The 15,341-nt window shown below is 47.7% G+C and overlaps 5 protein-coding genes across 5 annotated transcripts; 2 read left to right on the top strand and 3 right to left on the bottom strand.

The window, feature by feature from the left end:
• Nucleotides 1-181: 181 nt before the first annotated feature.
• Nucleotides 182-2,771, bottom strand: F4813DRAFT_387469 (topoisomerase II-associated protein PAT1; the record flags this gene model as incomplete). The annotated part of the gene is made up of 2 exons (XM_049246563.1): nucleotides 182-473; nucleotides 523-2,771. 2 exons carry the CDS (start codon nucleotides 2,769-2,771, stop codon nucleotides 182-184), a joined length of 2,541 nt encoding a protein of 846 aa, XP_049101941.1.
• Nucleotides 2,772-5,035: 2,264 nt separating this feature from the next.
• On the top strand, nucleotides 5,036-6,755 carry F4813DRAFT_330705 (glycosyltransferase family 15 protein). Its single transcript, XM_049241128.1, has 4 exons — nucleotides 5,036-5,180; nucleotides 5,254-6,186; nucleotides 6,236-6,524; nucleotides 6,584-6,755. Exons 1-4 carry the CDS (start codon nucleotides 5,130-5,132, stop codon nucleotides 6,649-6,651), a joined length of 1,341 nt encoding a protein of 446 aa, XP_049101940.1. The 5' UTR covers nucleotides 5,036-5,129; the 3' UTR covers nucleotides 6,652-6,755.
• A 251-nt stretch (nucleotides 6,756-7,006) lies between these two features.
• F4813DRAFT_387467 (ribosomal protein S12) lies at nucleotides 7,007-7,721 on the bottom strand (the record flags this gene model as incomplete). The annotated part of the gene is made up of 3 exons (XM_049246562.1): nucleotides 7,007-7,084; nucleotides 7,171-7,464; nucleotides 7,581-7,721. 3 exons carry the CDS (start codon nucleotides 7,719-7,721, stop codon nucleotides 7,007-7,009), a joined length of 513 nt encoding a protein of 170 aa, XP_049101939.1.
• Nucleotides 7,722-8,030: 309 nt separating this feature from the next.
• F4813DRAFT_352604 (short-chain specific acyl-CoA dehydrogenase) lies at nucleotides 8,031-9,790 on the top strand. The gene is made up of 2 exons (XM_049242541.1): nucleotides 8,031-8,466; nucleotides 8,528-9,790. Exons 1-2 carry the CDS (start codon nucleotides 8,348-8,350, stop codon nucleotides 9,699-9,701), a joined length of 1,293 nt encoding a protein of 430 aa, XP_049101938.1. The 5' UTR covers nucleotides 8,031-8,347; the 3' UTR covers nucleotides 9,702-9,790.
• Nucleotides 9,791-11,962: 2,172 nt separating this feature from the next.
• Nucleotides 11,963-13,450, bottom strand: F4813DRAFT_379699 (uncharacterized protein; the record flags this gene model as incomplete). The annotated part of the gene is made up of 1 exon (XM_049245485.1): nucleotides 11,963-13,450. The coding sequence occupies one exon, from the start codon at nucleotides 13,448-13,450 to the stop codon at nucleotides 11,963-11,965; it is 1,488 nt and encodes a 495-aa protein (XP_049101937.1).
• Nucleotides 13,451-15,341: the final 1,891 nt, after the last annotated feature.

The raw sequence follows: 15,341 nt of genomic DNA, 5'->3' as shown, positions 1-15,341 counted from the left end.
TCACCCATCTATTAGAAGCCCTTCGCAAGACCTTCTTCGCGTCTCATTAAGCCGCATAAAGCAGCGGCGTTGAATAACCACATCCAGCGCCCGCCTTCCAAGTCTTCCTCGGCCAAACAAACCGACGATAAATCTGGATGAGACTATACAGTAAGTCGAGATGACTATCGCAATGTTCGGTCTAGTTGTTCAACAATTCCACGTCAAGACCGATAGATCGCATAAACAGGTTGACGTTGTCCAAGCGAGTCTTTGCCATGTCTGCGGGAAGAGTCTTAGATAGATTGACAGTATCCATGACACGGTCTTTGACGGCAAGGACGAGGCGTTGCTGTTCCTCTGGGCTGGCTCCTATGCCAATGGCAGCAAGGAATTGCCACACATAAATATCCTCTCCAGATGCCACAGTGCCTGGGAAGATGTTGGGAAGAGTTGGTTCTAAGGCGTTGAAGAACTGGTTGAAAGTTGCAACCCTAACAAGAAATTAGCTACTATAATTTGAAAGATGATCTTTATCCTTACCATTGTTGCCAAGACTGCTCAGTTGCTTGTCCAGCTTGCTTAGTGAGCTCAGCTCGGCTAAGGATCATAGTTAACATCGAAACACCAATCCGAGTTCGAGCAACGAGATCTACGTTGAGATTCTGGGTTATCAATCCGAGTACACCGGTGACAATATGCAGCTCTGATTTGCCTAAGAGGTGGAGAAGACTTGGCATGACTGCCACAATGAACAGCTCGATGCTCTCGCGGGTAGCGGCGTTCAAATTGATGGGTTCTCCGGTCTGTACCTGTGCACCACGGACTACATCGAGTTGATCGAGATGGATGACGATGATGGTCAGTATGGTTGTCTGTTGCTCGAGAGTAATATGGTTGAACACGCGGCCGATAGCTTTTTTGCCTTTGGGATAGGACAAAAAGGCGATGAAAGGGTGTACAGAAGTCGCGCCTATAGGCTCATGGACTTTGAGCTCGGCCCACAGCTGCTCATTTAGTTGTTGCAACTGTAGCTGTACCTCAGCACGTCGCTCAAAGTCTGGATCCGAATTGCCATTCGCCGGAGGGGGGGGCATATTGCGGTCTAGATCCTCCATCTTCATTAGAGTCAAGTAGACTTTCTCGATATTCTGCAGTGTCTCTTTCTTGTCGGTACCCGTAGTCGGATGAGAGCGATGTCCACTACCAGGTCGATTGGTCTCAGCACTGCTCTCGGCCCGCTTAATGTTCAGTAGAGGCTTTGGTGTCTTGGCGTTGCTGAACGAGATCTTTCCTAAGCTGCCTTCGATAACTAGTTGTTTGTTTTTGGGCTTATTCTTGGCCGCCTCAACAGCACGTTGGACCTGTTGTTCCATTCGCTGCATGTGATTCTCCGGGCCTCGTCCTTGACGTCTCATACCCCCATGGCGAGTACCAGTCTGGAAAAGGTACGTCTGGGCAAAGTTGTTCAGGGGCTGATTCGGATTAGGTCGCTGTCCTGCTCGTAACGAGCTGAGAACCTGGTAGTAGAAATCTTCCGCAAGAGCAGCATCGGTTCCGTGCTCGTTAGGGTCACCAGTGGCCGAGACAAGTTGTTGCAGCTGGATTCTGGTAATGAAACTCTTATCCTGTGGTGTCATCAAACCATTATCCTTTGACAAGACATGGATCTTATGATTACGCTTAGCTCGTCTCGCCTCAGCTTCGAGAAAGGATGCTTTCTCCTGCTCGGATAAATTTGGAAGGTGAGCTTGACTTGCGCTAGGCTGGGGCTGGCGGGTGAATGAGTTCTGCGATCGATGAGTTGGTAAGTTAATTCTTGCAGGCTCTACAGGAGTACGATTAGGGTTCTGCAGTATCTGCGTCGGGAATCCCATAGACGTAGGTTGGTGCTGCAGAGGTAAGGAACTTGACACGCTGGGTCCGCTAGATGGGATGCTTTTTGAAGATGGTCGCTGTAAGATTGCTATAGGGTGTCCATGAGTGGCCCCTTGAGGAAGCTGCTGGTTGTCGGAGGCATAGAATCCCTGGGGTTGACGGTTGTCAAATTGCTGCTGCTGCTGCTGTTGTTGTTGTAGGTAGTTGACAGGCTCCTGTTGGGGGTAATGGGCGTGGGGAAATGTTGCTTGAAGCTCAGGGCCAGACAAGGACGGAGCCTGAAGCTGGGCTTGAGGCTGTTGGGGCTGGGCAGGAGCTTTCGCCTGGGCTCGCATCGCCGCCTCAACCTCTTCTAGACTCATCATTTTACGGCTCGCTGGCGGCGCGGTTGGCTGGGGTTGAGCTGGTGCTACTGGAGTAGCTTTCTTGGGCTGGACCCCCCATATTGAAGCGTCAACTTGAAGGTCGGATATCGGTTCGGAGGACTTGTACTTCTCGTAACCACTTCTAGCAGGTTTAGGCGCTGGCTGGTAGGCATATCCTGAGCTGTATGCCTGTGCTGAGGAAGGTGGGATCGACTTCGGAGCTGGTTGTTGACGACTGAAGCGTTGGTGTTCTTCCTCGATAGCGTTCGCGACTTTAGCAGTCTGTCCAAAGAAATCGAAATCTTTGCCAACTGGCGCATGCGACACTCCAGCAGAGGAACCACCACCGCCAGCACCACCAAATGTGTCATCGTTGAAAGCGTCGTCCGTCTCATCCAACCCATCACCTAACCCATCGTATGTATCCTCAAAATCTAAAGCTTCATCAATGTCATCCGCACTTCGCGAAAGATCAGCGAAGGGATCATAAGATTGGCCAAAACCGGGAGCTGCCATATTGTGGCGCGAGGAATTCGCGTGGAAGGACATGGCGGCGGTTGCAAGTTTCGCAATGCTTGCGAAATTCTGGTGTCAAACTATGTAGAAGGTGGGTAAGTAAGGTAACCTCCTCAGGTTGCTAAAGTGGGATGGTCAAAGCTGTGGAGGGGTGATAAATTTTAGGTAGAGGAGGTTGAAGCAATGTACCTAAGGTACTTTGTTTGCCAACCCCAAAGTATTTTATGCGAGATTAACCATAGGGAAGGCAGCGTAGGATGGGCAGAAGAGTTGGGATATTGGGCATAGAATAGAAGGGTACATTCCCTTTGTGGTGCGTAAAACTGCATGACCGTATGGGTGCGCGAGAAGATGGAAAGGTATTGGGATAGTTACATAGATCATATAGGTTAATATAGGGTTGATGGAAAGACTTACAACTAATAGAGCTGGGATACTTGGTAGACGAGGAGCGAATGGTCTTGCTCGATCATGATGTGGGTGTGAAAACAGCTCGGGTCGTGAGGGGCGAAAGAGGTAGAAGCTGATAAACGGAATACACAAATATTTAAAGAATAGTTCAATAAGAAAAGTAGTAGCTGCACAAGGAAGCTCTTAGTACGTATAAAATATTCACGGCCATAGAAAGACGTAACGTAGGTAGGTAAGGCTGTTCGAAGAGAGCGCCGTCAACTTCTACCAAGATAGATGATTGACGTATCTACGTGCCATGCGGCAACATTTCGCAAAGCAATTTGGTGGAATTGAATAACCTAACCAGTTTCCCACTAAAGACCCTACAGCGTCGGTAAGGCCAATCATGTCGCCTAGGTGGGGAAGAGGTTATAAGTTAATGCGCTCCGGAACACGTGATCTCACCAAGTAGATGGACCTTGTACATATACCTACGCTTTGGAAGTCACCAGCCTAAATGCTTCATGTATATTTTACCTATTCTTCTTGCCGTCCAAGTCTGTACACGTAACAGCGCTGAGCTTACCTAAGGTACATAAGATATCCCTTTTGCATCACGCTATTACCAGTTTTAAGCCATACGTTAGGTATATGGTCACGTGTCTGGCCCGGGATGGGTGAATCCAAATTTTGTAAGTTAGGTACAAATTACTTCTTTTTAATTCGACTAACTCAGGCACACAGGTCGATCAAGCTTCTACATCTCACGTAAGGAGAAACCATCTATTTATGAAAGATATCCCTAGAGAACCCTCATCATGTTTATTAATTTGTATGTGCCTATTTACTGCGTTACGTGGTGAGGTACGTCAGCGTTAGCCTCTAGATGGTCCGCCGGACAAATAGCAGGCTAAGAATTTAGATATGGGTATAGTAGGCTATTTGAGCTGTAGAGCTAACAATACAATCCACACATTGAATGTGTACGTAAGAGCCCTATATTTTTGTGTATAAGTCTATTATAGACAAGTCTAGACAAGGAGGCAGCCAAGCTATGACCTTGGAAAACCGCACTAAAACCTGTAAACTCAACAAGGTTACCCAAGTTGTTGAGACATTCTCTTCGAAAACATGCATATAAAAACACGTCTTACAAGTTACATATATACATATGCTCTAGAGAATCTGATAAAGCACAAGATGTGAGTTGATAGGATTGACTAAACAATTTTATGTTAGTTTACCTAAGGTTTTTTTACGGCACTTTGCTTCCAAATTGGAGATATCAATAACGGGACTCGGGGCGGAATACGGCAATGCCAAGCCCTTAAGGCTCTCTGATACGGGGAGGGCTTGCCAGCCTAATGATAAACCTAATACCCGTAACAGTGGGGTTATTGATTTAATTGGAAGTCACAATATGTACAGTTCAGGCGTACGGGGCCATAGTTACACTGCTAGGGGACTAGACCTTCCATTCAACACCTACGCATTGCCTCCGATTTTTTCTTCCATCTCGAATCAAATCCCTACACCCTGCCAAGTACTTCCTCGTACACGTTTTATTGTATGTACAATTTGTACCTTACTGTACCTACCCCTATCCCATCTCTGCGTACATGGTGTAACAACTTCGTATTCACATCCAGCTTTACCTATTCTATCTTGTTCATTTTTATTTTTATTTTTATTTTATTTTTTCCCTTTTCAACTTCTTTCGTTCCCGCCTCCCTACGTATTCCCGTCGAAAAACGTGGCTCAAGTATGCGAATCTACTCTAGTCGCATTTGAGCTCCCAGTGATGACTTAAGAGTTAGGAGCCCTTCCTTTGTTTCTTGTGACAATATCTACCCTACGCAGGCGACCAGAGTTTTCCCCTTTGGAAGTCCCCGCCCCCATTCCGGCCGGCGAAACATTCCAACCCTCGAGAATATATCCTGTCTTCCTCTACCGGCTCGTTTTGACGGTGAACAATCCGCCAGCCCTACATCTCCCATCATGGCCGCCGGCAGTGCGCGCATCGTGAGATACATTCTCTTCGCCTTCTTCGTAAGTTATACCCAGATGATTCGTGAATCGTGCTTGAGTGGGTCAAGTCCAGGTGGCTAACAACTCGCTACAGTTTCTCGCAGTCCTCTACTTCGTATCCCATTCCACATACGAAGGGGTACAGCTAAAACCTTCTTCATTCGGAGCTAGCTCAGGTTCCTCATCGACGAGGCCAGACAAGTCATTCGACAATGTTGGCGGGGCGTCGTCTAATTGGGGAAGCAAGCCAGATGGTTCGATCAACAACGTACCAGGGTCTACAAAGAGTTCGCCATCGAAGCCCGGCGCGGGATCCCCGAAACAATATGAAGACCTTGCCGAAGCTCCAATGGCATTGACACCATCGGATCAAGGGTGGAATGATCTTCTAGGAACTGCCCCTGGCCCTCGTATGAACGCCACTTTCGTCTCTCTTGCCCGCAACAGCGATGTGTGGGAAATTGCTCGTTCTATCCGTCAAGTCGAAGATCGCTTCAACCGCCGTTATAATTACGATTGGGTTTTCCTCAATGACAAGCCATTCGATGCGACTTTCAAGAAAGTTACGAGTTCCCTCGTGTCTGGCAAGACGTACTATGGCGAGATTCCTCATGAACATTGGTCTTTCCCCGATCACATCGACCAGGATAAGGCGCGGAAGGTTCGTGAAGATATGGCGCAGCGCAAGATCATCTATGGTGATTCCGTTAGTTACCGACACATGTGTCGCTTTGAATCTGGTTTCTTTTTCCGCCAGCCACTCATGTTGAACTACGAATGGTACTGGAGAGTCGAGCCCAGCGTCGAACTTTTCTGCGACGTTCATTACGATCCTTTCCGTTTCATGGCCGAGAACAAGAAAAAGTACAGCTTCGTGCTTAGTCTGTACGAATACGAGGAGACTATTCCTACCCTCTGGGATAGTGTAAGGAAGTTCATGAAGAATTATCCCGAACATATCGCCGAGGGAAACTCTATGGCTTTCCTCAGTGATGATGGTGGTGAGAAATACAACAAATGCCATTTCGTAAGTAGTATGTCGAATTATGCATTAATAGTTACTAACCTATATACAGTGGTCTAATTTCGAAGTTGGCAATTTAGAATGGCTACGATCCAAGGCCTATACCGATTTCTTCGAGTCGCTTGACCAGGATGGTGGGTTCTTTTACGAGCGATGGGGTGATGCACCGGTACACTCCATCGCCGCTGGCCTGTTATTAAAGAAGGAAGAAATTCACTTCTTCAATGATATTGCCTATTACCACGTCCCATTTACTCACTGCCCAACTGGCGAGAAAACGCGGTTAGATCTCCGCTGTCACTGCAATCCCAAGGAAAACTTTGACTGGAAGGGGTACTCTTGTACGTATTCCCCAATTCACTTATATTCGTGATATCACGTCTTACTAACACATCCGCAGGCACATCAAGATACTTCGAAGTCAACGGGCTTGATAAGCCTCAAGGTTATGAAGAGCAACAGGGATAGAGAAAAGGAAATGGGGATGAAAATTTTTCTTTTTCACAGATGATTGTAAATAGATACTATCCATCTTTAATGACGGTCTATTGCAACATCGCCAGTGCGGATCAATGAGGGTATTGACCGGGGCAACAGGGTGGCGTCCACGGATTCATTAACGTACCGATATATATCGGATTCTTCATTGTAGATACACGTTTATGGGTTTGCCATATGAAATGGAAATGCTGCAGTTATTTTGCGTCGCATCGTGAAGTAAAAGCACAATCCACGTCCGAGCACATCTCCCAAATCCTATTAGGACAGGATCTTCATAAACCCAATCGTACGAATAAGGCATATGAAATGCTTCTATATTTTTCTATGAGCCAACAGATGCCTTCTTCGGCTTCTTAGTTCCATATTTACTTCGGCTCGACTTGCGATTAGAGACACCGGCCTGGTGAAAAATATTCATTAGTAAAAGTAGTCACAAACCAATAACTCTCCTTCAAATTAGGCTCTCAACGCCATTTGCCAGCTTACCAAATCCAAAGCTCCTCGGACTAAGTGATACCGCACACCAGGACAATCTTGACTTCGGCCACCTCGGACAAGAACGACAGAGTGCTGCTGGATGTTATGGCCCTCGCCGGGGATATAAGCCGTGATCATACGGCCGCTGGACAGGCGTACACGAGCTGTTTTTCGCTCGCCCGAATTGGGCTTCTTGGGCCGCGTAATGCCGACCTTGAGACACACGCCTTTCTGCTGCGGACATTGCGTATCGGATAGAGCTGGGGAAACGGCGTGGCGCGCGCGTTGGGGCTTACGACATCCCTACGTGATGTGATATTCCGAGTTAGTCGCTATTACAAAGGGCTATCCGTATAGACAGATATATAACAGCAGTGGCTCTCCTTTTCTATAAAGAGGCGGGATCGAGGAAAACGCACTCGTAGGACTTGGTTTAAGGTCGCATTTGGGGACGGCGTCGAAGAGAATGATCGCATGGGTATTTTAGGAAGGGTCATTGGTATTGTGGTCGGCCGCCTTGCTAGGGACGGCCAGAGGCATCTTAATATTGGTGCAGCCATAATGGCATGTAGGTAGTCAGTCGGCCGCCGTATCTGACTCCAACAGGCCGATCGGGTATATAAATTCACACGATACGCTGCCGCCAAGAGAAGCTCAATTGACGAACGGTGGAAAATTCGATGTCAGGTGACATCGGTCTGGCAAGTTCCCAGTTCCGGGCTCCGATAAGGGTGTGGTTCTAACTGAGTTGGCTTTGATAAAGTACGTACCTTACTAGCTCTGGATTCACATGTCTAACAGCTATGGAACCGCGGACGGTAACACCCAGCCGGACGGTGGCATTGCTCATGTCTGATTCGCTAATTCGCCTCTTTCTACATATACATTGGTACACAATCGACGTCAGCGCCGCTTCCCCAACTACTTTTCCAGCCATGGCTATCCTCGGCAGAGCCCACCCGCTCGGTGGTCAGGGTAAGTCGAATCCGGGGAAGGTGGAAATGTGAGCAGAAGGCGGGATTCTTCATATTCTTCTACTTTATCATCTATTTTCCTAATCGTGTATGAGTATTTTACCTCTTTACAAACAATAACCCGAACCCCTTCAAACATCCTTGGTAATTTGTGCTCGTGAGCTGTTACACCTACTCGCTGTGCTACAAATTACAAGTCGCTACTTCGCACCATGTCGTCGATCGCAAGATTACTTCGGCCGGCCTTGCGGCAGGGTCCCGGTGTAGCTCCTAGGGCCTCGTTGTTGCCACGATGTTGTAGCAGGCCGGTGCAGAAGTTCAATACGCGACAGTAAGACTCTTCAGTCAAGTTTCTCGTCGCAATGGCTCATATTAATATTTTGGGACTATAGAACAATAAGACCCCTATCTGCCACAGCCCGCCGGATGACAGACATCACAGATATCCCCCCTACTCCTATAACTCACCTGTCCGAGACCGAGACAGCGATGCAAGAGGCAGTGTCTAAGTTTGCTAACGAGGTAATCTTACCGAAAGTCCGCGACATGGACGAGGCCGAGAACATGGATCCAGAATTGGTTGAGCAACTCTTTGAGCAAGGGCTGATGGGGATTGAGATCCCCGAGGAGTTCGGAGGTGCCGGTATGAACTTCACTGCCGCGATCGTAGGTATCGAGGAGTTGGCACGTGTCGACCCGAGCGTCAGCGTTATGGTCGACGTCCACAATACGCTGGTCAACACGGCTATCCTGAAGTGGGGTAGTAACAATATTAAGAAGCGCTTCCTCCCAGCGCTAGCCACCAACACCGTTGGTAGCTTCTGTCTGAGCGAACCCGTCTCAGGATCTGACGCCTTCGCGCTCGCTACTAGGGCGACGGAGACCGCTGATGGGTACCGGATCTCTGGGAGCAAAATGTGGATCACGAATTCTATGGAGGCTAATTTCTTCATCGTATTCGCAAATCTGGATCCCAGCAAGGCGCATCGGGGTATCACAGCCTTTATTGTCGAGAAAGATACCAAGGGCTTCTCGATTGCCAAGAAGGAGAAGAAGCTAGGCATCAAAGCAAGCAGCACATGTGCCATCAACTTCGACGACGTTGAGATCCCCAAAGAAAACTTGCTAGGCGAAAAGGGAGAGGGCTACAAGTACGCTATCGGGCTATTGAACGAGGGGCGCATCGGTATCGCGGCGCAGATGACCGGACTAGCTCTAGGTGCGTGGGAGAACGCAGTCAAGTACGTGTGGAACGATCGCAAGCAGTTTGGCAAGCTAGTTGGCGAATTCCAGGGCATGCAGCACCAGATCGCCCAATCGTACACCGAGATCGCGGCCGCGCGCGCTCTCGTATACAATGCTGCCCGGAAGAAGGAAGCTGGTGAGGACTTCGTGCGCGATGCAGCCATGGCGAAATTGTACGCCTCGCAAGTCGCGGGACGTGTTAGCGGCTTAGCCATTGAATGGATGGGAGGTATGGGCTTCGTTCGGGAGGGTCTTGCGGAGAAATACTGGAGGGATAGCAAGATCGGCGCTATCTACGAGGGAACCAGTAATATTCAGTAAGTTGACTTATTTCTTCACTCTACTTCGCATCGTCAAGAGAGGAGCAATGCTAATATTCGATACTAGACTTAACACTATCGCCAAGCTACTCCAGAAGGAATATACCACGTAAATCAAGAAGATACGACAGACGATATACTATGCCCTTAGCCCTGTATCAAAAATTAGGATGCGCATTCTCGGCGGTGTTTAAGGACTGGGCGTTGCTTATACCTTCGCGCGTTCGGGGTGTGTCCTTAGTATTGAGTTCGATGATAGCATTTTAAGGCTGAGGTTGGACATATCCTCTAAACCACGAGTATATATAGTAAGGTACTGATCTGCCATGAATAAACCATTTACATAAGGGATGTATTGTATAGTGTACTTGTCTTATGTATTGAAAGCAGTCAAGCTGCTGGAAACTGGCGTTGTGATCGCATTTGATACTTCAGGGGAAGTTGAGGAAACTAGGATGAGACGAATGACAGAAAATTTCGAAAGGCTACAGCGAAATTTTAAAGCATGGTTGTTCGTCTCGCCTGCGACTTGTTTCTGGTGATCTAGGGGGTAGCACCATAGAATCAGGGAATATGTGCGCCATTCATTAGTCAAACCTCGACTAGAAGGACCGGGTTGGGAGGTCATTATCTATTAGACGTCTTACAGCGTGAGTTGCTCTCGGATCTTGTTATATGACGGTTACTCCGTACGACGAAAACATACTCGGCTTCCGGGAATCTGCATCATGTCACTTGCCCCTTTAATTTAACGAAGTTGGTATTCGCTAGTCTGTGGAATATATGACCGTGGAGAGAATAGCTGGTGATGACGCGAGTTGGTTAACCTACGTCGCTAAAGGTGTCAGTGGCATATTAAGGCATATAATGTATCAGCCGTTATGAAGGTATACGGTAATGATATATTTAAAATTTACCATTGCATACTATCAGTGCCTATTCTTATTAACTACCCCCTTAGAATGTTAGGTATTCTCTTTTCGTAGTTGAGAGCATCGTTGGTCTTTACAGTACTCACTGAAAGCGATAAGCACTTTGTATGAAGTTATCCTAATACAATGTTAAAAGTGATACTACCCAATTTCTCAGATTAGTTACACATAATCTGAACTACAGTTATTCCGCTCCAGGGCACATATTCAATATGGAGTATAAAATTAAAATAATACTACCTAAGGTAAGCGTGCTTGGAGTTTCATGGGTGCTTCTCTAGCTCCTAGCCATATATTTCTTCGCGTAATTACCAGCCCGTCGCTATCTTACCTCTGGAGCAGTGTACAAGATAAATTAACGACCAGGCGGTGATTACCTACTAAGACTTCCTAACTCTATACGGCATATATAAGCGCAGAGGCTTGGCCTTGGGCATTTCCGTAGCCCTTCTAGGGAAGGTAACCGAGTTGCCAATAGAGACTATTTGATCTAATTAGCACGAGGTAGTTTTTCGCCTACTATATCTAAGATGAGCTTAGTATCATGTGTATTATAGCAATTACGAAGCAGGGCCGCAAAACCAATCTACCGTGCCTATTTGGCTGGCGTAAGTGTAAGTGGGCACAGACAAGAGCCATTAGTTCCGAGGAAGATAGGGGTCGGATCTCTAAATTTGACTTATAGTCGAAAGTCTACGGACTTCGGTCGCCATATATTCATATGTGAGCGACTTGACGATGTAGGGCCCGTAGAGGGGCCATGGTGAAGATAGCTACCTGGCCCTGCTCGGGAGATCTTCATACCGGGTCTAGACTAATAATCTAGCCTTGTAGCGGATAGGGGATATGAACCTGCTAACCCGGCTGGCTGGAACCTTGGTAGTCCATACTCTTCGCCCTACAAGCAATACGTAGAATAAAATTCCTTACACTTGGTGCTAAATAAGAGCTACAACTTTCAAGCCCTTCGTCACGAGAGAGTAGATGATTTCATAGGCTTAAATAAAATGGGATAACTAGCATTACTTAATACGTGGTTGAAAAGTAAAGGGATGTTGAATATGAACCCCCCTTGGTAAATTACAAGTTATCCTGCCGTTTCAACGACCACCGCCACCCCGAGTCCTTTGTCTATCTAGTCAAATACCAATTTCATAAGTCCTTGTACCAAGAGCCAAACGCCACGCTTGCCAAATACCCGCCCTAGATATATCGCTCCCGAATGAAGGTGGTATCAAGTCCCGCATAATGCCTTTCGAGGCAGGGGGAATGTAGATGTAAAAGAAGAAGAAGAAGAAGAAAAAGCGTATAGGTGTCATCGAATCATGGCTTACTGCGCAACCATCGTCCTTCGTCTCTGGTGATCCAGGTCCGCGTAGCCCGGCAGCGCCCCGTTCTGCTGGAAACCAACCGTAGGAAGGCTCATGACGCGCGGGCGCAGATACTCGTCCGCATCTGCCTCCTCTACCTCCTCGAAGCTCGGCGGCAGCGCAGTGTTGTCTGCGTGCGAGACCGCGTCGCGGACGCCGATTTGCAAAGGCACGCCGAGGGTTAGGTGTGTGCTGTAGCCGCCGGAAACGGCCGTGACTGTCAACCACAGGACGTAGACGCGCGACGTGATGCACGAGTGGAAAGTCGGCACGAATGTTTTCTTCTGGACCGGTAGCTGGATCGGCACTTGTAGCTGCGCTGCGTGGAATATTGGGGATGATAGATTGCCCTTGGTCTTCTGGGGCGCAGGCCGGGGGAGTAGGTCCGTGTCAGACGAGAGGCTGTCGCTGCCGTATCCCGAGTCTCGTCGAGCCTGTGCTGTTAGGTGTTGCCTCCATTTGACCTCTCCTAAAGGCCCCGTGGAGACGGATGTCGTGCCTGAATATGAGCCGCGGCCCTCGGAGCCGAATGCGCTGTGCCAGTCCTTAAGGTTGGGGTACTGGCTGACGCCGCCGGCGCTGAAATACGTAACGGCCGTAACCTTGGATGTTATCCCTGTTATTTTTGGTGGGCGTGCGTCGATAGAAGCTGGCTCGAATTCGAGGTAGAGTGGTACTGTGGTCGAGCTGCTCGTTTGCCCGTCGGGACTTAGCATAGCTGCACTGGGCTGTGCAGCCGTGATAGTCACCTTTCCCGTCTTCGGCGATATGATAGTCTTCCGTAGCGACTTACTCTTGGACATAACGTACAAATCGTCGTGTTTGGAAATACTCAATGGCGCATCTTCCGGCGTCACGGGCAAGACCATGATCTCTTGTCCGGCTTCCATAACTTTCGTAGTCAGCCCATCGGCCGGCTCGTCCCTGTATACTCGTGCCTTGATCACGTACTGAACGCGGCTCATGTGCGGCGCAAAGTCATCCTTTTCCCAGGAACCAAGAGTAGGAGGCAATCGCATGTGGTGGTCCTGAACAGAATTGTTGGCGACCTGATGAGTGCACGCATTAAGAGTGAGGGTGCTCGGAATGACGAAGGTGAATGGTACCGTATAAGTCAGACCTGCCTCGAACACGCGCGGGATTGGATAGGACGATTCCGGGATAGGCATTATGAGCTTTAAGAAAGTGTGAGCGGTCGTCTGGGGAATATTTAATGCGTCTATCCGAGTTTTGCTCGTTCCGAGTAACACAACCTGAAGCGTGTCGAATCGCGTATCGTTTTGGGGTGTAATGATAACATGTCCTGATACTTCCGATCCGGTGGTGTAGACTCGAGAGTGATAATGGTTGTTGATATGAATGTTGATGCTAGATTTAGGGGTGATAGACAGCTTGCGAGCATATTCGCCTAGAGCCCTGCTGCGTTCTAAAGACGAGGTGGACGTCATTTTGAAAGCCGCTGCTTTTTCTTAAACGACTTAACCTAGAGCTTTAGGTATAGATTCTATATTTCAGTAATATAAGATATGTTGATTCTAGCTCTAACTAATGCTTGCGATAATGAAGCTAAAGGGGGTATATATAGATATAGTTTGAGTCTTGTCCTGTGTAACTGTAGCGTTATACTAGGAAGCAAAGTGATAATAATAAAATTGCGTATGAGTCGTTGCCGTCAACTGCAGGATGAGAAAGGTCGTATGTAGGTATGTAGTATTGCTGATGCCGGTACGACGTTGTGATATTAATATCGATAAGGCCCAAAGCTGTAGAGACTATGATGGGAACCAAATGGTTTATATAGTTGTATAACTAACTATTAAGGAAACAAAGAATACACGGGCTTGTCTAGCTGTAAGCTCGACGGTAGTGCTTGAGTCATCTTAAGATTAAAGAACGATAGAAATTTTATGTAGGTAGACACCTGTATGTGTTAGTGGTAAAAGATGGTTGTCGTAAAGCTCCTCCGTTCTGACGTAAAGAGTATTAGATCGTTCCGCCCTTCATGTCTTCCGCTGGCTGGATGGAGACACTGGTGGCCTGACATGGGAACGGATCTGCCCAAGGCAGGGGTTATCGCGCCATTGCAGAAGCGTAATCAATCAACTTGTCAACTTGGCTTGCATTCTTTTATTTAATTTGGGGTCTGGGGTCTGAGGTCTGAGGGGAGCCTGAGGGGGGGGTCCGAAGGGGGTCGGGACGGTATTGGGCATTGGGTGTTGGATGTTGGCCCTTGGGTGTATTCATCCTTCTGAAAATTCTCTTGGTCGTATGCTTGACCTGCGCTTGACCGACACTTGACCTCTAAAGGTGACCACCTCGAGGCTTTACCTCCAAAGGAAGAGGTATCCAATAATCGTACGTAAAAAGTTATAATTATCGGCTGGGTGGAGCAAGGAAGATGGCGTTTGAGTCTTGAGTCTTGAGTCTTCGAGAAGTTTGCGTCTAGGATGCGCCCTTCGAGCACGCTATCATATTTTAACAATGCGCATGAGCATAGCAGCTTGTCATATAAGTGGCTTACGGATGATCCATGCCTACGAGTGGCCTAACCTACCAATCAATGGTCTACCGCCTTTGGTGTCATGCGGCTCGTGGAAACACCGCTCTCGGCTTTTGTGTATTCATGACACCCGGGAATTAAGAACGACGCTTGCGCGGAGAAGTCATAGTCGTTGATGGTCCCCCGGGACGACGTCCGTTAGTTAGGATATCTAGCTCCTAGCCCCTTGGATCTTGACGACTGCTCTATGAATTTTGACCGCTTCAGCTTCCGAGGGCTGAGACCCAGATATGATACTATACCCACTTAGGTTAGACATATTATTGTGTGCTTGCGCCCTTCGAAAGCTTAGAAATCTGACATGCTTTACATTAGATACCTAGCTCGCCAAAGAAAAACAAATCGATGCCCTTGACCTATCGCATCCAGTGCTGGAACACGTTAATTACTTGATCGGGAAAAGCTATCCCTATCCACTTATCTCGATCGAAGAGTCATCGACGGAGCATCATCCACTCGACAATTATACCATGTGTTTAACGATGTTGTGTTTAGAACGAAGTGCACATTATTAATTTGTAATTGTACCGCTTCATAATCTGTAACCCTAATGGATCACTTCTCCCTGGATGATAGTATAAATAAAATACATGATGCGATATTTAGATAGATGATGCTGTTCTTAGTAACTAAAGGCGTGATTGAAGTGCCGTATTGTTGTTTGTAGGGTTCGTTGGCTAACTATTATTAAAACAGCAAGAATCCATAATTGCCTAACCGCCAAGGCCTGAAAAGAACCAAGCAATATTTCGTATAAGTGGTTAAGTGCACTGGCCGAG

This window comes from Daldinia decipiens, assembly GCF_022478715.1.
Source record: "Daldinia decipiens strain CBS 113046 unplaced genomic scaffold F4813scaffold_8, whole genome shotgun sequence".
Taxonomy (NCBI): domain Eukaryota; kingdom Fungi; phylum Ascomycota; class Sordariomycetes; order Xylariales; family Hypoxylaceae; genus Daldinia; species Daldinia decipiens.
The sequence above is the reverse complement of the archived record's forward strand: the minus strand, read 5'-3'. Positions and strand labels throughout refer to the sequence as shown.

Coding starts and splice junctions, on each gene's coding strand:
- F4813DRAFT_330705 (XM_049241128.1), top strand. CDS start 5,130: ATGGCCGCCGGCAGTGCGCGCATCGTGAGATACATTCTCTTCGCCTTC. Junction 6,187..6,235: donor AATACAACAAATGCCATTTC/GTAAGTAGTATG, acceptor ACCTATATACAG/TGGTCTAATTTCGAAGTTGG. Junction 6,525..6,583: donor TGACTGGAAGGGGTACTCTT/GTACGTATTCCC, acceptor ACACATCCGCAG/GCACATCAAGATACTTCGAA.
- F4813DRAFT_352604 (XM_049242541.1), top strand. CDS start 8,348: ATGTCGTCGATCGCAAGATTACTTCGGCCGGCCTTGCGGCAGGGTCCC. Junction 8,467..8,527: donor CAGAAGTTCAATACGCGACA/GTAAGACTCTTC, acceptor TTGGGACTATAG/AACAATAAGACCCCTATCTG.